The 27474-nt window shown below is 39.7% G+C and overlaps 1 protein-coding gene across 4 annotated transcripts in view; it reads left to right on the top strand.

Annotated features, from left to right (window-relative positions):
• The window catches only part of PRDM16 (PR/SET domain 16), a 385859-nt gene that overhangs the window by 227439 nt on the left and 130946 nt on the right, over positions 1-27474 (top strand). The window contains exon 1 of one of the 4 annotated variants that reach the window (XM_074218667.1): positions 4988-6887. The exons of the other annotated variants lie outside the window; for them this stretch is intronic. Coding sequence (XP_074074768.1) covers positions 6858-6887 — 30 coding nt within the window. The 5' untranslated portion in view covers positions 4988-6857. Of the gene's footprint in view, positions 1-4987; positions 6888-27474 lie in introns of those variants that run through there. 4 annotated transcript variants of the gene reach the window in all.

Raw genomic sequence — 27474 nt, 5'->3', positions numbered from 1 at the left:
AGAAGGTGCTGACATGGCCACATCACTTAATGAGGTCATCAGCTAAAGCTGCCACCCTGCTGATAACCTGTGAACCCCAATCTAAATCCTAAGGGCTCTGGAACCCCAGCTCTGCATTCTCTCCATCAATCAGAACCCAGCATCCAAGCCCAGCAGGATAGGCAGCCAATTTCCTTCTCAATCCTTACACATGCTGGTCCAAGAGGGTCAATGGTGCCTGGACAACAAGGCCCCAGCTTATTTCAGAGCTGTCACTCTCAGCTCAGCATGGAGAGGAAGGAGCTATGTGTCCTCAAGGTCTTTACCTATAAAGACATCTTATATGAGTGAAGCATTCTCCATAGAAGAAGGCAGCTATTTGATTGGCCAATAGCAAATGCACTCTACCAGTTGGTGACTTCTCTCTCTCTCTCTCTCTCCCTTTGTCCCAAGTCACCTCATTTGTCCAATTCCTTTCTATTGAGTCTACTCTTTGTAAGTCCCTTCTTTTACTCAACCTTGGAATGTCCTCCTTTCTCACTAACTTCTTGGAATCAGAATTTCCTTCAAAGCACAGCTCAGGGGCTGCTGCTTATTTGAAGGAGGTCTATCCTTGTTAGTGGCTGTTCTGCCAAAAAAGGAAGAAATATAAACCTTGGATGTGTTTTAAAAATAATTATGTATCTTTAACATACATTGTACATTATGCTCTCTAGCACTGTATACACTGTATCATATGCAATAACACTATAAAGTATACAATATACAATTTTAATAATATACAATAATATATAGTTTAGCAGAGCAATTACATACAGAATAATGATATATGGTTTACATCATTTATACATATCTATATAATATATGTTGTCTGTATTTGCCTGTATTCTTTGAGGAAATGAAGCTTTCTATGGAGGATTGACTTGGGCATATATTTTTGTTAATTCTTTAAATGTCTTCAATATCCCAGCCTTATCAAAGACATTTGATTCCAGGATCTGGGGAACTGGAAAAGAGAAGGCTAAATGAAGATTAGGAGGCAGCAAGCAAGCAGACATTTAAAAATGAGAATCCAAGGTTGATGGAAATCATTTTGACTTTGATGACCAAACAGAGTAGATGCCTTGGTTATATCTTAAAAGCCTTTCATGGAAGTCCCTACTGAGCAGGAAACATGAAGTAAATATGTTCAGCAATCATAATGGCAGCTCACATTTATAAAGGACATAGCCATGAGCTTTAGACTCATTATCTCATTTGATCCTCACAATAAGCCTAGAAGATAGGAACTATTTTCCATAGTAGGAAACAGATGTGGAGAGAGGAGAGAAGAGAGAGGAGAGAGGAGAGAGAAGAGGAGAGGAGAGAGGAGAGAGGAGAGAGGAGAGAGGAGAGAGGAGAGAGGAGAGAGGAGAGAGGAGAGAGGAGAGAGGAGAGAGAGAATTTATGAGGAACTAGAAAGTGGGGAGGAAGCCAGGAGTGAGGCAGAGCCTCTCTGGGGCCTCCTCTTACATGGTGGTCTCAGCAGTCACCAAATTTGAACTGAGGACTTCCTAAAGTTAAGTCTAACCCCCACCCCAAGCCAATCTACCACACTCCCTTAGAATGCCAGCAAATATAAAGCAAATAATCACCCCATGTCCCATGTGAAGCATCACCTACAAAGTTAAAAAAAAATCAAAAGACCAGACCATGTTTTTTCAGCTTAATGTCCCATTTCCTCTCAGAAAACAAGGGTTTTGTCCTCTCTTCAGTTTTCACTTGGGCTTTTGCCCGATCCCCTTCTCTTCTGGGGCCTTCCAAACTTCATTTCTCTATTGAAGGAGGGCCTCAGCTCTTGCTTTGCACGTCTCGGGATGTACCACCCCAAACTTCCATGGAGCCAGATCAAAAGAGGGCACTTGGATTTTCCTGACTACTTTTTATTCTTGAAATCTCAAAACATAAGAACTTCAAACGAACTCCAAAAATAACAAACTGGAAGATTGAGGAGTGTTTTGCCGGCAACTGATTTTGGCATCTCTGGCTCCATGGGCAAGGAACCCCCCTGGGAACGAGTTGGCAGGTTGGGAGAGAATGGAGAATTGACAAGAACCTTCTCCCAGGTTCCCATGGAACCTGGATGGTCACACACCCTGCCCAGAGTGGCATCCTGGGATTACTCATCAGTGCCAGACATCACAGCTATATCATTGGTATGTCTCTTAGTCTGTCCGCAGCCTTCCCTTGGGCCAAGGTCTACCTATGAGAAATGCCTCTTCTTGTTTTAACATGGTCCCAGCCAACCTGGGGCTTTTCCAACATCCATCCTTCATTCTGTATTCAGGCAGGCAGACAAACTTTTGCAACAGGCGGTGGAAGGCTCCATGGTCAGTAGGAGGGACAGGACTCCCCTTTGTTCTTCCACAGAGAAGAAAGAGTACTTTATGTCTAAGTATTTTTAAATATGTCTATCTATGTGTCTGTATATGGGAAGCCTTGGACAAGTCACTTCTCTCTGGGTCTCATCTGGAAAATGAGGGGACCAAAGCAGATCAGGAGCCATGAGCAGGTTTCCCCCTGCCCTATAGTTTGAGAATTGTTTCAGTATAATTGATTTTCTTTGTAATCTTATGTTTTCTCTTTCATTCATTTAAAATCATTCTTCTAAGAAGGGTTCATAGTTTTAACTAGATACTATGATATATACAAAAAATGAATGAGTTCTTCATCTACTCTACATAGATCCAGATGGTTCTATGACCCTATTTCATGAAAGAAAATGAGGAACCCCAGAGTCTCAATTACTGACCCTGGGTTACATAATAAACTAGAGATAGGGCTTGAACTAGGACTGAGAAATCAAGTTTTCTTACCTCTATACAACATTCCAGTTTCTGAAAACATATTCAGGAATTCCCCACTCCTCCCCCTTCATTATACACAGAGGTGGGGAAACTGAGGCTCAGAGAGAGGTGTTTTATACAAAGTCACACAGACGACAAATGACAGAACCATAGAGTTGGCATCTATGTCTCTCTGTGCCTCGTTTTCCCAGTTGTTAAAAATAGAGGAGTTGGGTCAGCTGGTTTCTAAAGCCCTTTCTAGCTCCGAATCTAGGAACCAATGATTAACACCAAGATAAGCACTCTTTCCATGACTCCACAGTACATGCCAAGGGAGATATACCCTAGACTGGAGAGGGTTAACGCATTGTCCAAAGTGCTTTTGACTCTAGGGCACCAGGAAATTTGGGGAAATTAGGGACTGGTTTTTATCGAAGGTATAAGTGATGCTATTTTAATTTCTTGTGAATTGGATCTAGGCCTAGGTAAATTAAAAATGTGTCCTGTAACTTTTTTTCCTCTTGTCCAGCTTTTTTTTTCATTCACTGGTCTCACAACTCAGAAATGGAGAGGCAGACAGCTTTCTAAGCAGGTTGGAGAAGGGTCTCCAACTTTGTGAACTCTGTAGCTCTCCCAGCGGGATGCAGTTCCCTCACCAGGGTCACACTCTTGCCAGGAGACCAGTGTGAGAAGGCATAATAGAGGATGGGGCCAGAAGCAGCTCAGGAATGTTTTTTTGATAGGGTGTCATTACCCTTTCTGGGCAATTCCTATTAGGGGAAAGTTAGTAGGCCAGCTGTCCCCATGGTGTATCTTGAGCCCAAGAAATGCTTGGGAATAGACTGAACAATATTTTAGTCTAGTGTCGGAAGATTTCCCAGCATAGAGAGACACCACCTGGCTTTTAATTTTTCCTTACCACCAGTGACTTGCCATTAGGAGACATTTCTTTGCCTTTCTTCCCACTTTTCTTCTTTCTTTTCCTTCCTTCCCTTCCTTCTTTCATTTTCTTTCTTTCCCTCTTTTCCTTCTGTCCTTTCTTGGCCCCTTTCTTCTTTCCTGACTTCCTTTCTTTTCCTTTGTTTCTTTCCTCTTTCCATTCTTCCTTCTTTCCTTTTCTTCCTTTTTTCTTTTCATTCTTTCTTCAATTTTCCTTCCCTTCTTTTTTCCTTTCCTATTTTTTTGCCTTCTTCCATACATTCTTTTCTCCCTCTAGTCTTTCCTTTAGTTTCATCCCTCTCTTACTTTACCTCTTTCTTCCATATTTACTTTTTTATTTCTTTTTCTCTTAACTGCCTTCATTTTTTCTTTCTCTTTCCTTCTATTGCTTTTTCTTTCTGGTGTTCATCTTTCTTATTTCCTTGCTTTTCTTTTTTTTCTTTCTCTCTCCCTCCCATTTTTCTTTCTTGTGCTCTTCTCTTTCTTTCCTCTTACTCCTTCCTGTTTTTCTTTCTTCCTCTCTTCTCTTCTCTTCCCTCCCTCCATTCTTTCTTTTCTTTCCACTCTTTTCTCTCATTTCTCTTACTCCATTTCCTTTGTTCTGCTTTTTGCTTTTTTCTCTTCCTCTCTCAACTTCCCTTCTTTCTTTTTCTCTTTTCTCTTTCTTTTTCCTTTTTTCAAATCTTTAATTTGTTCTTTTTTTTACTTTTTCATCTTTTTCATCTCCCTTTCTTATCTCCTTCTTTCCTTTTCTTTCTCTTTTTCTTTCCTTCCCCCTCTTCCTGTTTCTTTCTTTCTCTTCTTCTTCTTCATTTAATCTTTATCTCTCCCATCTTTCTTCATTCCTTTCTTTTCTTTCCTTTCTTCTTTATCCCTATAAACCTTTCCCCCTTTTTTCTCTTGTTCTCTTTCCTGCTTTCTTTCTTTTCCTCCATCTCTTTTATTCCTGTTTCTGCTTCTTTTGCTCTTTTGTTCTTTTCTTTTTTCTCTCCCTTCTTTTTTCTTCTCTTTTCTACCTTCCACCTCCTTTTACTTCCTCCTCTTCTCTTTTCTTCTCTTCTCTCTGTTTTGTGATTGACTGGGTAGTCAGTCTTCACCCTCTTGATTCCACTGAGAGTAGTATTCAAATTCAGATCCCAATAGAGACCATGAGCAATGTGCTTAATTTCTGTGGTTGAATAGAGGCTAGTGAGGAAAAAGCTAATGAGAATGATGTTGAGCAGTTTGGAAGAAGTACTTGTATTGGGAGTAGGCACCTACTTTCATCTAGAATATGCTGCAGGCTAGAAGGAGCTTCTCAACACAGGAAAATACAATGCAAGCATTTATTAAACTCCCACTGTATTCAGGACATTACAATAAATGACAGGAATATAAATACAAACAAAAGAAAAGACATAATCCCTATTTACAAGGATCTATCCAGAGGTCAATATTTACCCATAGAAGTACTTACTGATTAAATATATTACAGAATAAACTCAAGTTAGTCAAATGCCCAAGTAGTTTGAGGGAAGAGCATTATTAGTTGTGGGTTCAAGAAAAACCGTGTAGAAGGTGATGTTTGAGCTGTGCTGTGAAGGAAGAGAAGGATTCAAGGAGGAGGAGGTGAGGAAAGCATGTGTTCCAGACATCGGGGTGGCCAATTCAGAGACCTGAAGACGGGAGCTAGGGTATCAAATGTGAGGACAGAGAGAAAGCCAGTTTGGTAGGATCTCAGTTTGTGGGAAAGGAAATAACTAATAATGAGTCTGCAAGGAGAGATTATGACCATGTTGTGAAATGTTTTCAATGCTGAAAACCGAAAAATTAATATTTTATCCTAGAGACAAATGGAGAATCTCTGATGTTAACTGACTATGGAAGTGACATGATCAGATCTGTCCTTAAAGACAGTTACCTTGACATCCAGGATTTGGAAATCTTCTTGGTTTAAATATTTTCAGATGAAGGGGTTTTCTCTAGTTTTATTCTCTGTCTCCCATTTCCAGCAAATATCTATTTGTTATATGTTAACTCCATGTTGGACTTCCCATCTCCCCCATTACCTCTTTTATTCTTTTTACACCTTAGGAATCTAGTATTTTGAAGCTTTGTGTTGTGTTTATTCCATAAGATTTTTTTCCCTTTATGTTGTGCTCCCCACTGCCTCCCAACATCACATCCTTCAAAGCATCACTTATTTCAAATTTCCTAGTCATTGTCCTTGGGGCTGGGCTTTCTTTTAAATTTTTTTTTTCATTTGCAGTCACAAACTTTTCTTCACACTGGTTCCTGCCACACCCCCCCTTCCTGGTGCTCACATTGTGTGTGTGAGTGTGTGTATGTGTGTGTGTGCATGTGTGTGTATGTATGTATGTGTGTGTGCCCCCTCTTTGGGAAGGGGAGGGAAAGATTTAAATAGCATTTTTGTAGATTTCTGCTCTATCATTTTATTTGTTCTCTTTTTCTTTTTTATCTCTCCCTGCTTCCCTCCATGGGCCCAGCCTCTGTGATTAAGTCTGTTGCTCTCCTGCTGTTTTTAATAGGCCTGTAGGCTTGACCATCTGATGAGAACCAAACGGCACAGCTTGGCCTGAATACTTTCACTGGAGTCTCCTAATGCACAGTATTAATCATTACTGTCAAACCATTCAGCCTCTAAATACATCCACCCAGTATAAAATTATACTAAACAGAAAAAAAACACCCATGATTGGTCTCATATTAAAAACAGACATTAGACAGTCACCCCCTTTGCCCCCCAGCTTTTCAGGGTTCTGACCAAGGACACTCATCAGTTTAATGAACAATAGATAATTCTGGGCCAGATCTCACATTGGTATTCATAAAAGTTTCGTAATGCTGCAAGCACCACATCGAAAGGAAACGTCGGAAGGTGTGGCTTCCTCTGTCCTCTGCCCCTACCCATGCCCATGTGGCATGGCCCTGGAGTTCTCATTCTGATCTCCCGCCTCGTCTCCGGGCTAGAGGGTCTTTGTGTGAGGTGCCTCTGGGCTGGGACAGGTGGGCTCCGGTGGGCTCTGGGGCAAAGGGGCCATGCTACTCAGCCTGCCTTCTGTACACTCTGAAATGGAGTTGGACAAGGTCACAGCAGAGCATGCTAAGTGAGACATGGGGGTCCGGGTCGCTGGAAGGGGAAAGGTAAGGTAACAGAATGAGACTACATGTTCTCCCAGCTCATGTGCAAACCTGGGTTCTTTGCAACCCTGCCTTCCTAAGCCTCTTGAGAATGCAGTCTCTTATAATTAGAATTATTTTTTTTCCAATGGACTGTTTCTAATTCTCACCGGCAAGAATCCCTTTATTCTCCAGAGTTTGTAATAAAAGTTAATCGGGTGTAAAATAAAAGTTACATAAGGTGAGTGGTAAAATTTTATTATTACTGATGTTCAGCTCATTGATGACTCCATTCAGTATTATGAGTAATAGAAACCCCTTGCCCCAACCCATATGCCTGCCTGCTCATTAAATGAGTGCAGTGCTTTGGTCAGTTGCCCCCTTCCCCAGTTTCAGCAATATGCCCTCAAGAGGGTGCATGGTTTGAATCGGTGTTACACCTTTAAGTCAGGCCTGGCTTTGAGAATGTGGTAGTTGAATGTATCCAGCTGTTTTCTATATTTGTCCTTGAACAAATGCAGAATTGCTTTTATTCAAGGAAGTTTGATCCTAGAAAGAGAGTGCCACTGAGGAAGGGGCCAGGGTTTGACTTCCCTGGCTTCTCCCAGATGGGAGATCCTTTAGAGGCCACACAGGTGACTCCATCTCCTTGGCAAGGTCACATCTCAGTCTCCTACCCAAGTGCCCAAGATCCCTGAGGACAACACTGCAAGATGGCATATTATGGCAGGCCACACCAATGGAAGCAACCAAGGAAAACTTGAATGACCCTAAAAAATGATCTTGCTCCAGGTCCTACTTTATAGGCACAAAGGGCAACCTGATGAGATAAAGACAGGTGTCATCAAGGCAAGCTTGACCCTGCCTGCAGTCTGGTTTCTCTGCCCTTGTAACATCATCTGAGGGAGAGAGAGAGAGAGAGAGAGAGAGAGAGAGAGAGAGAGAGAGAGAGAGAGAGAGAGAGAGAGAGATGCAATAATGTAGGATTTTTACAAGAGTGACCTTCCTCTCCCTCAAGACCAAACCTTTTGGTTTTTAGCAATTTTGATTTTTCTTCTTTATTGCAGTTATTCCCAATTGATCTCTGTAGCAAAAACTGCTTGATTGGGCTATATCAAATGGATATTAGTTTAAAGTAGAACTGTGTTGAGGTTTGTAAAATAATTTTTTAAAAAATTATAAGTGTCTTTTCTCCTTTTCTGTAAGAGGTTGGCTCTCTAGGTACAAAATGCAGGTAGACTTGCTACTTTCCTGTTAATACTAAGGATAAAATTAGACACCATCTCTTGTCAGTTGGTTTTGCTAAACCATTTTTTCTTTTTTCTAAGGAAAGGATGGCTTGCTGGGTGGGAGTATATATATCACAAGATGACTGTAATATTAAAAAAAATGAAAAGCATCAGTCAAATTTTAACTTTTTAAAAAAAGAGGAAAAACAAGTTTTGTACTTTTGAATCCTCAACATAATTCAAACTAAGCTAGCAAGGTTTATTTTAGTAGAAACTTTTGAGGGGTTTTCTTCAAAAGACACATAAGTATGCTTTGTCATCAGGCGGAATTCTAAACAGCTTCTATTAAAATATTGGAAAATCCTTTATTCTCATGCAATTTGAACAGCCCAGCTAAAACCTTCTTTATTCATAACCCATTCTGTAAGGATTGGAAACAAATCCAAGAGAAACCCAGGATATGTTTCAGGTCATCTCAAATTCTAGATAGTAGGGTACAAATCACTGAGTCAGTGATCATTGACCCCCTTGTGAAAGGTGTTGCCAGTATTGTGAAGGAATTAGAAGGGGTTTTCCTTGAGGAGGAGGTGTTGCATTGTGCCTAAAGAATCATGGATTGGAATCAGGGATAACGGAATTCGAATTCTACCTCAAGTTTTAAGCAGTGAGACTCTAGGCAAGTCACTTCCTTTCTCTGACTCTCAGTTTCCTCTTTTGCAGAAAGGGAATAAAAAAGAACACCTCCCTCACAGGGTTGCTGTGAAACTCAATTAAGATGATGGTCATAAAACACTTTGAAAATGTTTTTGTTGTTTAGTCATTTCATTTATGTCTGATTCTTCATGACCCCATTTGAGGTGCTCTTATTAGAAATATTGGAGTTGGCCATTGCCTTCTCCAGCTTATTTTTACAGATGAGGAGATTGAGGCAAATGAGGATCACACTACTAGTGTCTAAGGCAAAATTGAACTTAGGTCTTCCTGACTCCTGGCCTGGCACTCTATCTACTGCATCAACTAGCTGTCCTTTGAAAATGTTAAAGGATTATTGAGGATTATTATTATTAAAGGATTATGAAAGAAAGAATAGCTAGAACTCAAGTCTCCACATCCTGGATGCCAAACAAATAACAAATCCTACAGAAGATTAGGAGAAAAGGGATAAATCATCACTGACTGAAAGAAAGTGAGGCTTGAAATGGAGTTGAAGAAGAACCAAGCCATTCTGAGATCATTGAAAAGGGGAAAGAGGAAGGCATTCTTCCACTGAGACTTGGGAAGTGGGAGAGAACAATGAGAATGAGGAAATGCAAAAGTGAAGAGACTTGTCTATCTGGAGATGATTCTATAAGGAAATAATGGATGATCAGACTGGGAAAGATGGTTGGAAAGATCTGAGTTCAAGCCTACCTTCTTAATAGCTTCCAGGAAGGGTAGGTAAGGCAAATCTAGGTACTTCCACATTTCCCTGTAGGACCCACCGGTGAGGGAAATTATGAATTACACCTGAGATAATGGGTATGTAAAACAGTAAACCTTAAATTTCTAGATAAATGTCCAATATATAGATATATTTATAGATATATAGATAGTGCCACATAATTTTTGCGATTGAGACAAAATTAAAATTCAATTAGCAATAATTGGACACATCTCAGGAAAGCAGCATGAAAGAATGAAGACCATGTTGGTCTTAGAACAAAAAAAATCAATTCTTGTCCCTTTATCATCTATTTGAGATTCTTATTTCCCTCATCTTATAATATGAAGTTAACAATCCCTGTCTTATCTACCTTTAGAGAGCAATTATACTGAGAATAATATGAAAATACAGAATGAAAGCACCTTGAGAGTAGGGACTATTTACCTCATTCATCTATCTAACTGTCTGTCTTTGCTCTATTGTTCTGTCTAATTATATATTCCTCTATCCTTCCAATTAATCATTCATTTATTCATTTATCTCTTTCCTTTGTTTAATTATTTATTTATTTAATCAATCATTTATTTATTCATCTACATTTCCATTCATTTGTTTATTTAATCATTCACTGATTCATTCATTCATCCATATTTACATTCATTTATTTATTCATTCCTTCACCTATCTTTTATTTCATTCACTTTTTTAATTATCCATTCATCCATGTAAAGCATTGTATTGCCCAGCACCTATTAGCTCCATAATAAAAATTTGTTGAATTGAATCTAATCGAATATACTAAGAGAAACTTCTAAGTTTTAAAGAGGCAAATTTTGGCTTGATATTTATTTGGGGAAAAGTGTCCTATTGATACAAAACAGATGGATTGAACTATTTCTGGAGGCTTTCCCCTCATTCTGGTTCTTCAAGCAAAGGCTAAATGATCCTTTGCCAGGGATGAGGAATCTTGATTAAGCTTGAGTTGGCTTCGATAGCCTCTGAGGTCTGTTCCTCTCTGAGATTCTGTGAAACTGTATGTGATTCTGTAATAACAGAAGTATAAGTGATGAGAGAGGTAATGTTGCCATTGCCATTAATGATGGATGAGGTTGATGATTCCATCTAGGATTTGATGTTGAAATCTGGATGACAAATATGTTGGACTTAATTGTGGTACAATAGAATTATCACAAGTTTATCCATAGAAGAAATTTATCTGATCCCTGAAACCCAGAATTTTTTCCCCACTGAAAGTTTCATTCCTTTCTAAAATACAAACACTCCTGAAAGATGTCACCTGTTATGCTTCCATTAGTGATTTTACACTCAAGTGTGATATGCACCACAAGAGAACAAAGGAGCATAACTGGAGAATCTTGGACCAAACTAAGGGAGATTCAACAGCATTTCATGTAAAGTTTACCTTCAGTGCTGGTGTTTCCTAGTCACACTGTCCCATAGTTCTTTGACTGTATGGAGTTGAGGTGGGAGGGGTGGACAGCTTCCTGGAGCTTCCCTGATACTTCAAAGTGGCCCTGGCTGTTGGATCCCTGGGGAAGGATGTCAGTGGTTTGTTGTGGCATGCTTAACATAGTCTGCTGATGAGCTAGGACACTGAGTACATCCAAGAAGTCAATGGCAGTAACCCATCTTGAAAGACTGCCCTGATTACTGTGAATCTTCCATTCACAATCACTGGGGGAAATGACCTATTGGTGGTCCCCTGAAGTCAAACTTTGTTGACTTGCACTTTTGTTCTTGTCATAAAATGGGATCACCCTCTCCCCTTCTCATATATTAAATATTAAATATAAAATATACTCTCATATATTAAAAAAACTTACGTTGTTCAATCATTTTCCAGTCTTGACCTACTCTGTGACTCCTTTTGGGGTTTTCTTAGCAAAGATACTGGAATAGTTTGTCATATCCTCCAGCTCATTTTACAGATGAGGAAACTGAGGCAAACAGGGTTAGGTGACTGGCCCAGGGTCATACAGTTAGGAAGTGGTGAAAGTCAAATTTGAACTCAGGGCTCCAGGCCCAATACTCTATGCACTGCTCCACATAGCTATCCCTTATACCCATTAAATTATTTGATGAAATCTGCCTTTGGAATCACAGATAAATATTTATTTATTGTAGATAAGTTGAACACCAAATTTGCCATTGTTAAATTTCTTCCCCATGGTAGCTATGAGAAGTCACACATATGAGAAGATATATGATTATACATAGATTGAAAGCTGAAAGGGACACTAGAGGGCATAATCCAACACCCTTACTTTTCTGATAAGGAAACCTGAAGCCCAAAGAGTTTTGGTGATTTGCCAAAGACCATGTGGCTATTAAGTAGCCAAGTCAAAATCTGAACTCTGTCCTGTTGACTTACCTACAGCAGTCTTCTCATTGTACCAGTGTTACCCACCCCCCATCCCAGCAAAGAATATTTCTATTTGTTTGTTTTTGTCGGGAGCAAGATTCTCCATCACATTCTCCTCCAAAACAAGTCTGTTTACTTTTCCCATGGGTCCTACTATGACGTTAACAACAACAACAAAACAAAAAAAAATCCTCCCTAATCTAAAGCAAATACTTTCTTTCCCTGCATAAGTATGAGATCTCTGGCATGAGCTGTTGAAACAGGCTCCTAGGAGGCCATCAGCCTTTTCAGCCCCAGACATGTTGAATATGGGTGGCAATGTTCCAAGAGAACTCCCCCAGCCCCTCACCACCAAGTTATCATCTCATGGAGGAGAAGGCTGTCATGGCTTAGAGCTAGAGGTGAAGCAGCCTCCATGCCAAAAGGAAACCAGATCTGGCAAAGGCCTAAATGGAGGTCTGTTTTTATGAAGTGTGAAGGCTTTCTGATCACTTTGGAGGCTCTGGTTTGTTAGCACTTCCAGGTTCCCTGCCCCCCCCCACAAAAAAATAAGAGTATAAAGAACCATGAAAAAGTGATGGTTGAAATCACAGAAATGGTCTAGGGGAGGAAGTGTGGAGAAGTCCCCGGCCATCCCATTTGCTAAGGCTAGTTATTAAGAGATTAAAATTTTTTAGTTTTTGTTCATTTTATTATTGCTCTTGCTATTTTATTTTTAATTTGTGGACTAAAACTACCATTTCTTTAACATATAATAATAAAAAAAATTATGGGAGATTTATGTTTTTTTATTTTAAGGAAATAACACAAAGGTAGTAATCAGAAATGTTCAAGATCCATGAAAGAGGACACATCAATTTCACATAGACCCCCAACTCAAAGTCCAGTAGTTTGCAACTACCCTACCCCCATCTGGAGAAAAGGGGGGGAAAGAGAAAAGTTTTCCAAAATCATAATTAGGGGTGAGGATAGAGAGGGAGTTTAATGAATGCCATCCATAGAGTGTGAAACTTTGCTTTTAATTTCTTTACCCACTGCAAAGGAATGACCAGAAAACATTAAACTCCTGAGTGTGGGAATCCTCAGGAATCCTCTTTCCTCAATGGCCCGCCTCAAAGATTCATTGAACTGAGGGCCAATTTCCCAAGAAGGAAACCACCCCAGTTGTACCTCTGAAACATTTTCTTTCCCTTCCCCTTCTTCCTTTAGAAGAGCCATGCTAAGGCTCCAGTTGCTTCACAGCCAAGGACCAGGCGCAAGGGTTGCTTGAACAGCACGGTCCATCTGGTGGACAGATTTGTGCTCTGCCATCCCACCCACTACAGCCATGTGGATGTGAATGGGAATCCTTGTACTCAAAGGACAGCTGCCCCTTCTTGGCCAACTCAGTAGAAAGTTAGCTAAACTCACCTTAGCAAGAAGCTGCTTTAATAGGCAGGCCATCCATGTTGAACTCATTACGGGAACTGAAATGTGTTTTTGTTTTATTTTGTCTTTTTTTTTTTTAAAGACTCATCTAGATGTTATTTGAGGAAGTACCTTGCCTTTTCCTAAATGATCCGTAGATCACAAAGAGAACTCAGGAGAACCATGACCTATTCTGATCTGCTAAAACCTAGGAAGATGTCTTGCCAGGCACAACCTGTCTTCTCTTTACCCAATACTGAATCTCTCAACTCCACACTTCCACCAAGCTGTTCCCCATATCTATAGTGTTCTACCTCTTCTCCTCCTCTTCTTAGAATGCCCAATTCCCTTCAAGTTATTTCCTAACCTTCCTAATTATTAGTGTTTCCACCACTTCACCCCTAAATTACTTTAGGTCTATTTATCCAAACTGTATATTTCATTTATAAGTATAAGAGACAGTAGAACATGCTGGTCTTGGAGCAATAAGATTTGAGATCAAGCCTCACCTTTAACACATATACCAAGTCACTTAGCAAAGAGCAAATGTTTGGGTTTTTTTAAGTTGCAGAAAAGGTGCCAGCCTTTATTGGTAGAGATAATTTCCTATACCAATGAGGTTCCTGTCTCTGTTTATTATCCCTGTATACCCCTGATGGAATGTAAGCTTTTTGGGGACAGAAATCGTTTTGGTTTTGTCCTGGTATCTCTGATGCCTGGAGAGTGGTCAATAAACTAACGCTCCTTGGGGCAGTAGAGAATAATCCCCTCAAAACGGCCTTGAGCAGATATCCATACATAAAACAAATTCTTATAGAATAAAAATTCCCTGAGGGTAGGATCAGTTTTGTTGTCCTCAAATTCCCAGCATCTAGGATAGATCTAAGTGATCCACATGTTTTGTTGATATGAATAGACAAACATTATGTAAAGATTCCAGGGACATTGGGACCTTAACATTTCTTCTTTCCTCCCCTGTCCCCAATCTTCCTGAGTCCCAATCCCGCACCTTATTCTCTATATCATAGGAGTTCAAAGTATGATCTACAAACCCTCACAAATCCCCGAAACGCTTTCAAGGGTTCCCTAAGGTCAAAATTATTTCCATGAAACTAAAATATGCTATTTAAATATGTATCACACATAGAGTATACAATTATAAATACTAAATATATTGGGTATATAATATACATATTATATATAAAATATATAATTATATATAATATACTATGTGTTTAACTAACATATAACTCACAAATTATATCCTTATATATAATAAAATATTATGTATATAATATGTGTCTAAATAAACAATCTAGGCATATATCATATCTTATGTATAATGTACATTATACGTAAATAGACCATATGAAGATAAACACAATGATTTATTATGTGTAATTATATATTTTAAATATAATATGCACATAGTATATGTGTAATATATATAATAAATGTGTATAATTATATATTTTATAATATTGTATATAGTGTATCTATATGTATTAAATTAATATATATTGTATACACTGTAAATTTTGTATAGAATATGTATTTAATATAGAAATATCTATATGTGATTACATTTATATATAATGAGCATAAACAAAAGCTCTTTTTAGTTCTACAATAATTTTTATGAGAATAAAGGGGTCCTGAGACCAAGAAGTTTGAGAACTTCCCTTTATATACCATGCTTCAACATGGATCTTTGCAAGGCCACAACAGTTTCTCTGCAGTGACATAATGAGAGAACATGGATGAGAATCACATTAGCTGGGCAGACATGAATGTATTGCTATCTGCATGCCTCAGTGGTGGGATCCTAGATCCATTAGAGTCTTGACATATTAATATCATTGTCCACCAGTGTCACCCTGCACAGGGGAGACTTGCAAAATGCCCATTGGCCAGATGGATTTGTTTGTTTGTTTTAAGAAGAAAAGTACAAGCAGGGGGAAATAAGTGTCCCAAGTTAAAAATGAAAAAAAGTAAATAAATCAGAGTCACAAATTAATTCCATGCTTCAGCCTTTCCATCTTCTTACTCAGGGGAAGGATGCCTTCATCTTTGTCATTCTCATTAAAATGAGTAACAAGTTTTTCTCTCAAACACCCTGTTTATCAATCTCTTTTCCTTTCAGGGCCTTTGACATACTAAATGAGGCACAATATTTAAGGAGGCTTCATTTAGGCATCCTTAGAATAGACTTAAAAACCATAGTGTTCATTTTGTCCAGCCTGCAGACAGAGGTGGTGCGTAGCAGGCATCCCAATGTTCAGCCCTATTAAAACCATCTGGGACAAATCTTTATTTGCACTTACTTTGGGGTTCAAGTTTCAGCCTCTACTCCACCTGTCATCAATGTTTATCCTCATAAAATTTCACAGCTTCTTCTATTCTGGCCCTTCTTTAAGGAACCCTTTAGAAGACTGCTGGCAATCAGACTTACACTCCCCTCCTCCCTCCCCCTCCAAAAAAAAATTGTCCTCTGTGCGATTGAAGGAAAGACACCGATTTAATCAATCAGTATACTCCAGACCCGGCAAGGCATGGAAAATGGCTTTTGATGTGATCTCAAATGGAAAAATAGCACCCTTGATAAAAGTGATATTTATCTAGAAGTTGGCATAGGATAATGACTTGAAAGATGTTTAAGAGTTAATGGGTCTCTCAACCAATGGGGGTACAAGACAAGTATGCCTTTGTTTGAGTGCTAATAAATAACTCTGTTCACACTCACACATAGACATGGTGGGGGTAGAGGGGAATGTTGAGAAGTTGTCAAAGAAAACTCCATCAGACCTGTTTGCTGAGGGTGGCTTCTTTTGTCCAGACATCTTAAAATTTGTGCATGTTAGCTGGAAGTTAATGAAGAAAAGCAATAAGGTAGTCTAATTCATGGATATGATTTAGATTAGCCTAGCCATAAGACTCTTGCCCCAAGATTGTCTTAAATTAGGAATCATTGGCTATTGAAGCCACTAATTCACTTCTTCCAACACAGAATCATTGATCTGGAGCTGGGAGGAACCTTAGGAACCGTTGTTGTTCCTGTTCTTTCATAGTGGTCATGTCTGACTTTTCATATTCCTATTTGGGGTTTTCTCAGCAAAAATATTAGAAGGGTTGGCATTTTCCTTCTCTATTTTACAGTTGGGGAACTGAGGAACCCAGCCAGTAAGTGTCTGAGATCAGATTTCGAGAAGATGGGCCTTCCTGATATAGCCCAGTGCTCTATTCCCTGAACCACCTAGCTACCTTTAAGGACCACTAGCTGGATCAAAGTCTGGCTCCTTCATTTTAGGTTCAGGCCCAGAAAAGACAGGTAACCTATTCAAGGTCACCTAGCAGACATGAGATCTGAAGGCATAACTTTTGATTTCAAGGCCAGTATTCTTTGCAGCCCTGTCTCTCATTTCATCCGAACAGTCATCCTGAGCATTGGTGCCATAAGTCAACAGTTATGTCTATTGGTAGAACTATAACCAAAGTTTATTCACATACCATGAATATTGATGGCTTTCCACATCTGGAGATGTGTCCAGTGTCTGGAATGGTCTCTCTCTTCCACCCCGTCTCTTGGAATACCTAGTTCCCTTCAAGAGAATCATCTAAAGTGCCACTTCCTTGCTTGAGAATTTTTCTTAATATTTTCATTTCCTAGTGCTTCCTGAACTGCCCCCCTCCAATATTTCTTTTTATGTCATATATAAATATTTGTGTAAATATATTGCATCCCCAGTACGATGTAAAATCTGAGGGCAGAATTCTCAAAGTGGTTTTTTTCATATCTCATGTACATAGAAGATTGGTAAAAGATAGATAATACATACTTATAAAATATGAATCACTACAGCAATAAAACTTGAGAAAAATATAGATGATAGTGTCACAGATGAATCCCTGTTACATCTAAAATATATCAGATAAAATAAATGAATATAAAGTGTCTCTGTTAAAAGAGGATAGTCTCTCCAACTTTGACCCCATTTGGATGCCTGCTTATGGAGGTCTTCATAATGCCTGTCACAGTTTGGCAAAAAGTAAGGCTCAGACAAGGGGCATAGATCTTGTCAGACCTCTCTCTTATGCTGAAGATAGTTTTGTGGACAGGATCAGAGAACAGCTTGTGTAGTTTGGAGTGGAGTGAGGGGATACCCGCCCCCCCAAGGGCTAGCACACAGGAGCAGGCCGTTCTGCCTCAGTTCCTGAGCAGAAGCCCCCAACAGTGTTCAGTCTGGGGCACCTCCATTTTTTTCCAATGGGGAATATATCTAGTAAGTCATAAAGTGGTACCAGATGGGTTGATACTGCCTTGATATGGGGAGAAGGGAAATGGCCACAAAAACATAAGTTGATTTTTCCCATATACTTTTATTTTCTCCCAAAAAACCATTTCCGTTAATTTAACGATGACATGGACTTAACAACCAGGGCAATGTCCATGAAACGACATTACACCAAGATGAATGAAAAGCCTTTTTTTGATGTGGGAGACAGTTTTAGGGGAAGGCATTTCATGTTCTGTGTACAGATCTAAGCTATAGTTGACCAGCAGTGCCTAAGACCCTCTTTCAAAAGCCTTTACCTCTGAACCACTGATAGAATTTTAACCATTTAGCCCCACCCACCCACCCACCACCTCCACTGAAACCACCCACATAGACTGACTATTTCAAACTGGCCTTCCCCATCTGGTCTGGTTTTCCCCATGGCCAAATGGAAGAGGACTGGGTGAATGAACATTCAGGGATTTTGATTTAAGTAAAAAATAGCTCCTTGTTATTTTCAGACCTACTTTCTTAGCTGAATCTTAGATGAATTCATTTCATTCTATCAGGAAGTACCTTCTATATGAGGCTCTATGCTAGTATTCAGCATCTAACGACAAAATGGAGGACAGCAATTTGTATGGCTGGATCATCAAATGAATGCAAGAGAGTTAATGTTTAAGAAATATGTTTTTTGGATAAATATTTTTCTTCATATATATTCCTTATCATACAAATATAGACATAATATATTTTTCATATATGCACATGTATATATATATAATATAAAGATATTGTGTGTATATCCACATACATATATAATATAGTGTGTAGAGTGTAAGATAGTATGTATCTGTAATGCACACATATAATATAGGCACAGTGTGTATAGATATATGCATGCATTCTTTCTATATTTTTTCTTTATTCTCTAGCTGTGTGTCTAATATTTAATAAGTCCATATTTCCTCTGTGGCTAAAAAGGATGCATAATATGTGTCTATACCATCCAAGCCTCACTAGTTCAACTCTCTAGCTCACAAATATAAAGAGGAGCATTTATTTAATGCATTAATTTAAAGCATTTGTTTAAATTTAAAGCATGTATGAAATGTCTACTATGTGCTCTACATTTCATTAGGCAAACAAGACCTCCTTTGATCCTCACAACTATCTTGGGAGGTGAGGGTTATTATGATCTCCAGCTCATATAGATGAAGAAACTGAGGCCAATAGAGTCAAATGACGTGTCCAGAGTTGTTGTTCAGTCATTTTTCAATCATGTCTGCCATCTTTTGGTATTCTTGGCGAAGATCATGGAGTGGTTCACCATTTCCTTCTCTGGCTCATTAACAAATGAGGAAACAAAGACCAACAAGGTGAAGCTACTTACCTAGGTTCACACAGGTAGTAAGTCTGAGAAACCTGAGTAGACTGAGACTGGATTTGAACCCAATCTTCCTGCTCCATATCTTGCACTCTATCCACTTTGATAACCTTTTTGGCACGAATGAACCTCTTAGGCAGATTATTAGAGTGGGTATTGTTTTTCAGATGTTAGTTGTTCCGGATGGCTTCTGAGATCCTTCCAAAGCTGAAACTTTCTGTCATTCTGCAGTTCTTGAAAAAGAAGCACCATTATTATAATCTGATGCCCTTGGAAAAGCCCATTCCCCTTTCCTGAGTTCTAAATCATAAACTGATAGGCTTGGACCAGTCAGTCTCTGACATCCCCTTCCCATCCCAGACCTAATTTCCTATTTTTCTCTTTTCATCTCATAGACTAAGGGCTAGGTAGCATCCAAAGAAAGACAACCAAGATGATCAAGCATCCTGAGAACATGTTATATGAGAACTGGAGAGAGGAAGTTGGTATATTTATCCTGGGAAAAAGAGAAGAGAGGGCAGGAGGAATGGAGAAGGATGGGCGGGGAGGAAATGTTTGCTTTCTTCAGGTAACTGAAGAATCATCATGGGAGAAAAAAAGATTAAATGTGATCTTTGGGGCCCTAAAGACCCAAATGAGGAAAAAAATCAATTGCAGAGAGGTAGATTCAGACTTGATGTCAAAGAAAATGTTTGAATAATTAGAGCTATTAAAACTGCTAAGAATACTAGAGAGCAATCTGGCAGAAATGAGATTAAGAGCAATACCTTATACCATATACCACAATGAACCAAATGAACATAGGATTTGAATATAAAATATCACTTCATAAACAAATTCCAGAAGAAAAATGAAGCTGACCGTTCACAACTGTGAATAGGGGAGGTGTTCTTACGCAAATAAATGATAGAGATGAATGAGAAGTTTTGCCCAAGCAAAATTAATTAAGATTAAAAGGAAACAATTAATGGGCGGGGGCAGGAAATCTTTCTAGTAAATTTGTATGATAAAGTTCTGGTATATAAAATACATAGGAAACTGATCCAAATATATATATATATATATATATATATATATATATATATATATGCACATTTTCCAAAAGATAAATAATTAAAATATATATGAAAAGTCATTTCTCAGAGGAAGAAATCCAAGTTATCAATAACTCTAAGAAACAGTGTTCCAAACTACTACTATAAAGAGAAATTCAAATTAAAACAACTCTGAGATTCTACCTCACTCCGGTTAAATTTTCCTAAAGAAAGTAGAAAAGGAAAATACCAAAAAGTCAAAAGAGGCAATGGAGTAGAAACACTAATGTACTACTGGTGGAGTGATAGATTGATTTTAAATGTAATTGGGACTCTACTCCAAAAGTCATTAAACTATGTATAAACTCTTTGACTCAGTGATACCAGGACTAGACTTGTACTCCAAAGAGCTAAAAGAAAGAGGAAAAGGATCTATACATATAAATATATTCATGGTAGCACCATATTGTGCAACAGAGCTAGACATTAAGGGAGAACTCAATTTAGTAATAACTGAAAAAATTATGATCTATGGATGTAGTAAAATATGCTTTAAAAAATGATGAGGACATGGATTTCAAGAGAATTAGAAAGACTTGGACAATTGCAGAGAGTAAAGCGAGTACAATTCAAACCATTTCCATCATGGCTACAGCACTATAAAGAAAAACAGTCTAATCAATGACCAACTACAACTCTAAAGGACTAATGATGTGGTATGTTGTCTACTTCCTGAAAGTTAATAGACTTAGAGGTATAGACTGAAACATACATCTTCAAATGGAGAGAGAAAAGCAATGATAACTTTTCCAAAGTAGAATGGGCTGCCTTTGAAAATACCAGTTTCTCCTTATTGGTGGTCTTCAAAAAGAAACCAGATGACCATTTATTAGGTGGGTTGTAGAGAGGCCATGGGTTGGACTAGAAAGTTGCTTCCAACTCTGAGATTCTGCAATTCTCATCCTTGTTCATGTGAGGCATTACACCTTTATTGACCCTCCCCCTCAAGTCTTGAGTTCCAGAGAACCCTTGATCTTCCATGGAGACATTGGCCCCAGTTGACAATGGCGGGAAAACCAGGACAGTCAGGGGTCTGACATTTGACAGACATCTCACGCATAAGTTAGATGAAGGAGACAGCCTCCAATCTCACACTATCTCTGTTTCAGGGGGAAAAAATGCAAACACACGGCAGGCGGTTGATCATTTTCCCTCACTCGGGGGTAAATCGCTTATCGTTTTCTGACAACATCGCAGAGTAGCAGTTAGTTTCAGAAGGGGCTGCCTAGCAGGCCTTGTTTGGGCTTAATTGCTCTGTCCGTCCACTGTAATTATCCTTTGACGTCTGGTTCCACGACAACAGAAACCTACATGAAGTGGACATGCTTACACCGTCCATAATTAAAAATTCCATGGGAAGGTATTCATTTCTTTGCAGCTCCTGGTGGAGTGAGGCAAGGGGTCAGACTAGCTCAGGAGCACTGACGGACTGGGTGGAATGCATGTGATAAACACAAGTAAATGTGATTTTTCATCCCGTTCCCAAGCCACACACAAGGCCTTTGACAACAACTATAATTCGGATTAATTTTCCTCGATGCATACTGAGTGTAATTCTTAGATTTCCCTGTGGCAGAGGGGGCATGATTAAGCCTTTATTTTAAAAGTATGAAATTCATAATAACCACCTCCCATCTCTCCTCTGCTCCCTCCTCCCCACCCCACCCCCAGTCTGATTTCCAAATAACTTTACACACCAGGCTCTGTGTGTGCTCATGTTGGGGGGGAAAACAGCCTTTTGGGTGTATCTACTCAGCTGCCTACTTGTTTGTCATATTTCAAAGTGATTACAGCCACCCACAAGTAAATACTTATGAAACTGAAATGTTAAGACCAAAATCTTTTTCTTGAAGAAGGGGGAAAAAAAAACACCCAAAACAAAACAAAACGCAGTTATACCACAACTCCCACTTCTAATGAAAACAGCCCAAACTGAAAGCAGATGGCTCCTAAATAGGGGAGAGGAAAGGCAGTTTGAATGGAGTCACAGCCTGCCCCAATCTTTCCCCTGAACCCGAATCAACCCCCAAAGTGCTCCTCTCTTCCTCTCTCTCTCTCTCTCTCTCTCTCTCTCTCTCTCTCTCTCTCGTGCGCGCGCGCGGCACGCTCTCTCTCGCTCTCTCGCTCTCGGTCATAGGAGAGAGTCAAGTTCTAATTTCATATTGTCAGTGATGTCTCAGATCTCTATGCAGCCTTAAACACAAAAAATTCAGAGAGAGAATATTCAACGGCTACACACTCTTGCTCTGGCCAGCTTCCAAATGTCATCCAAAGTCTGCGTCTCATGAGGCAGTTTTTACAAAAGTTGGATACCTGGCATGATTTGGCCCAGCCTCAGGATTTCAGGGTGAGGAGGGATGTTGGAGACAACCCATCTAACCCAGACATAAACAAGAACCTTTCTTAATGGATGAGTGGTCATCTGGCCTCTGCTTGAAGACCCTTAGGTAGGACCTCCTTTGGCAGCCAATTCTATTGTGGGACAGTTCTCAAGGTAGCAATTTTTCCCTCCATTATCAAGCCTGTATCTTGACTCTTCAAAATATCTACTCCATGCTCTTTGTTCTGACCTTTTAGGCCAGGGACAGGAACTATACAGTCCACAGGCTATATAAGACCCAAGAAATTCCTTGGTCTGCCTCTGCCTCAGCAACTGCAGGTAGGACTGGAAATGCAACAAATCTAGGATTGAATGAATTAAATTTTTGACCAAATATAGCAGGCTAATTTTTGACATAGCTCTGAATGGTCTGAGAAGGATGCTATACATATCCAAATGGTCCTTGGCAGAAAAAAAAGGTTCCCCATCTCTGTCTTAGTATGGCCAAGAAAAGTAAAACTGATACCTCTTATAGATATTGACTTCCTACCATAGTTCTCCATATTGAAAAATCATCAAACAGAATAAAAGCAACTCCATTCACGTACCACGTCCTCCATGATTTCCCTACTTGCCAGAATTCTTTCCAACTCTTTTACTTTGAATCATCTATTTGGTATTTACTTAAATGCAAGTTTTATTGCACTGATAGAATATAAACCCCTGGAAGGAAGATTTCAAGAAAGGAAAGAAGGATGGGCTTAGAGTCCAAGGTTCAAATCTCACTGCCACTGCTTTCCTTATCTTTAAAATGAAACACTTGGACTAGCTGGCCTTTTAGATCTCTTTCAGGTCTAATCTATGACACTATGATCCCATTCTGGGCACATGGTTTAGGTACCATAGGCCAGGCACCTTATAAAATCCTGGAAATACAAAGAAATTGGGAAAATAATCCCTGCCCTCCAGAAGCATACATTCTAATGGAGGAAATAACACAAAGTAGATTTGAGGTAGCTTGGTTGGTTAGTCATTTAAAAAATGTTCAATAAAGCTAGACAGAGTCAAGGAGAACTGAGTTCAAATACTGCTTCTTAACACACTGAGATTGAACCTCAGTGGATAAAGCATTTAGCCTACTAGCTGTGTGACCTGTACAAGTCACTTTACCTTGTTTGCCTCAGTTGAGCTGAGACCACTGTAGTATCGTGCCAAGAAAACCCCAAATGTTCTATGTCCAGCAAAGTTACTAGAGCCCACATTATCTTGCTTTCTAGTTGAGAGAAGGAGAGAGGGAGAAAAATGTAAACTCAAAAACTTACAAAAAAAAATTGATTGGTGAAAATTACCATTGATGTAGTTGGAAAAACAAATAAATAAAAATATTTAAATTGAAAAAAAGAATATGTATTTACCTTCCCACTAATTGCCAAAAATAAGTCCCCCCCTAAAAAAAGAAAACTCCAATTGGTTTCACAGAAAATTAAACACAAGTAAAAATGATCCCGCAGTAACAATGAACCTGGGCAAATCACTTTATCCCTATCTGCCTTAGTTTCCTCATCCTCCCAAGGGTAAAGGTGAAATGAATGAACAGCAACAACAATGGGTTGGAAAGACTTGCCTTGGCTGTGTGACCTTAGATATGTCCCCTGCAATGTTAACTCTTAAGACCCTTGAGACAGTGAAGATCCTAGCATTACGGGAGGGGCTAAGTGTCCCAAACGCAGTACCCTTATTGATAAAATAAGAGTAAAGATGACACCTCCTCTCACTCTTATTATGAGGGTGGAATGAGACAATACATATATAAAATACTTTGCAAACTTTAAAGTTTATTTCGAGGCTAGCTGATGTTATTACTATTCGTTGTAGAGAGAGAATTGGTAAGTCATTTCAGCTCTCAACTGTCTCACCTGTGAAAGGCGACAATAACAATCTCATTACTGCCTCCTAGGGTTGTCATGAAGAAAACAGCAAACTAGAAAAGGATGGCTAAGATCTAGAAGACTTTCTTTCTCCCTCTCCCCTTTCCTCTCCCCCAATTCTAAAGCATCGTGCCCTTTGGGAGAATTCCTTAACCATCACCAGAAAGTATCCCGAAAGCAACACTGCATCCAAGATCTGATCATTGTAGCCCAGAAGATTCCATGAGTTATGAAATTTCTTTCATCTCCTTGATCCTATCAAGGAGGAGACTAGAAGGAATTTGGGACCCCCACCAGCCCCACCTTTAATGCTAGGATCCAGACTGCCTCAAGGGTCCTAAGGGTTAATGTTGCAGTGGAAAGCCCTTGAATTCTCCCCACCCCCGAGTCTCGTGGGCGATTCCAAATAATCCCCTGATAATAGATCCTTTTCTGTGGAGAGCACCTCACTAGACATTCATGGGGCTGTTGATGTCAAGAATTTCAACAAATATGGGGCAGCCCACAGCCCCCATCCTGGCCCCCCGGCCTTTGCCAGCAAAGACACGTTAATGATCTTCTGCCCCTCGGACCCGGCTCCCCGCTGCCAGGACAAAATTAAACCAGGCTGGAGAGCTAACTAGTGCTTTGCTGCCCAGGCAATTATATCCTTCCCAAACTCTCTCCCCCAGAAAGCCAGATGGGCTTTATAAAAACCAGACCCAGCCCACAGTTTTAATTATCATGGTCCCGTCAGAAATGAGTGAAATTATGAATGACCAAAAGCCTTCAACATTGGGTCCTGGGCTTCCCCTTCCCAATAAAATTTTATTACCCCCTTACGGAAACAACATCCATATATTTCAGGGAGGCCTCAAGTATTTGTTCATACGGTATGGGTACACCTGTGGCGGACGCACAACATTGAAGGAACTGTTCCTTTGCCCCATTGGGGGATTGGAGCTTCCTTGTCCGAAGGGAAGAGGAGGAGGAGGGAGGAAGTTGGGATTGCTTAAATTAAACCCCCTGGGAGTGGAGGCATAGCATCCTGAAATAAGGTGGCGGTGGTCTGGTCCTTCTCTGCCCTAGTCAGACCACATCTAGGGGACTGCTCTCAGTTATAGGCGCCACCTTTTAGTAAGGGAGCTGAAAAACTGGACAGTGTCCAGAGGAGGGCAAGAAGGAAGGGAAAGAGCCTTGAGATGGAGCATCATAGGAGAATGGGGTGAAGGACCTAGGGGTCTTTAACGGTGGGGGGGTGCTTTTAGCATGAAAGAGCCCAAGACTCAAGAGGAAACCTGAAAGCTGGGAGGACGAGGAAACTAAGGCAGAGAGGGATGAAGTTATTTGCCCTTGCTGTTGGATGATTTCTGTTGTGTTTAATTGAAGGCTTGTCAGGAGAGAGAGAGAGAGAGAGAGAGAGAGAGAGAGAGAGAGAGAGAGAGAGAGAGAGAGAGAGAGAGAGAGAGAGAGAGAGAGAGAGAAATTCAGTTTATTTTCTTTGACCCCAGAAAGCAGAAAGAGGAACAATGGGTAGAGATCTGGACTGTATCTGGAAGGAATGAGTTCCTTTCTACCCCCTCAACCCCAATGTCAGTCTCCGCTCCACTCATTGGAGGATTATAGTGGGAATTCTTTCATTTACAGGTTTGACTAAATAGTCTGGAGATCTTGTGATTATTTAAATGACTGATCTATAGCTGGAGGAGCTTAATTAGAACTAGCCTTAGCCTCTCACTTTACAGATGGGAAAACTGAGGACCTGAGACCTTATATGTATTAAGTTAAAGATCAGACCCGTGTAGTTTTGCATCAATCACTGCTTGAGTGACTGTGGGTAAATGTCTTCCCACTTTCTGGGTCTCAGTTTCTTCCTCTGTAAAATAAGAAAGTTGGACTAGGTGACTTTGAAGGTCCCTTCCAGCCCCAAATATATGATCCTCTTACCAGAGAATTCAGGTACAGGACTTGGGAGTCAGGAAGACCTGAATTTAAATTCTGCTGAAGAAATTTAACTGGATAATTCTGGGTGATCCTCTCAGCCTCCGTTAGCTCATGGGTGAAATGAGAATAGTACTAGCACCTACCTCAAAGGGCTATTGTGAGGATCAACTGAGATATCTGTAGACCTTAAAGAATCCCATAATATCAGCAGTCATTATTATTACTAGTATTGCTAAGAGTTGTCATAATATAGTATTTTAAGTCTATAAAACACGTGTTCATAGGTTATTTCATTTTATCCACTAGATTATCCATAGATCATCTTAACTTTTGTATGTAACCCAGTGTATATGAAAGCTTTTGCCAATTTGATGAATGAGAACAGCTCTCTTTTGCTGGGAAAATCGTTCCATTCCCCCTCTGAACCTCAGTTTCCTTATGCATCAAATTTTCATAAAATGCATTAAAATCATAAAATTTACTTGGATCGCCCACCCCTCTGGGCTGTTTTTTAAGGAAAGGGCTTTACAAGCTATAAAGAGAGCTGTGCATCTCTGTTATACTCGGCATCACAGGTTTTAAAACAAAGTACAGAACAAAGGACTGGGTGAGGCATGGGGGGAAAGTCATTACCAACGGTAGCTCTGTGTGGTTTAAGAGGGTGGGTAGGGATTAGCACTAGATTGGAGAATTTCATTGTGGTGTCTTAGGGGAAGGAATGAAAAGAGATACCTACTCTCCGGTCTCCCTTTCATGTTGGCATCCGTCAATATTCTGGATAAGTGAATCTGATAAACCATTGGACTAGCTTCAAAAAGAAGGAAAAGCTTAGTACCAGGTGGACCTAATGTCTTTGATTTGGGATCAGCAAAATTCACATCTATTCCCAGGTAGGGGCTGTTTTGTGTCTGCTCTCTAATTGTGTAGCTCTGTGTATGCATATGCTTCTGTTGTACATATCTATACATGGTTTAATATATATATATATATATACACATATATATGTATATATTTGTTTCCTCCTTTAGAAGATAAGCTTCTTGAGGGCAAGGGCCATATCTGGATTCTTTCTGTCTTTGTATCCCTAATACAATAAGGCAGCGGATAGTACAGTGGCTAGGGTACTAGAGCCTGGAGTCAGGAAGGTACTGTTACACTCACCTTACCTACTTCTACTACTCTACCTACTACTATTATGACACACACCACAGCCACTACACCTAACAATGTTTGTCCTTCATCC

The sequence above is a fragment of the Macrotis lagotis genome, chromosome 1 (genome assembly GCF_037893015.1).
Source record: "Macrotis lagotis isolate mMagLag1 chromosome 1, bilby.v1.9.chrom.fasta, whole genome shotgun sequence".
Taxonomy (NCBI): domain Eukaryota; kingdom Metazoa; phylum Chordata; class Mammalia; order Peramelemorphia; family Peramelidae; genus Macrotis; species Macrotis lagotis.
This window is presented reverse-complemented; position numbering and strand designations above follow the sequence as displayed.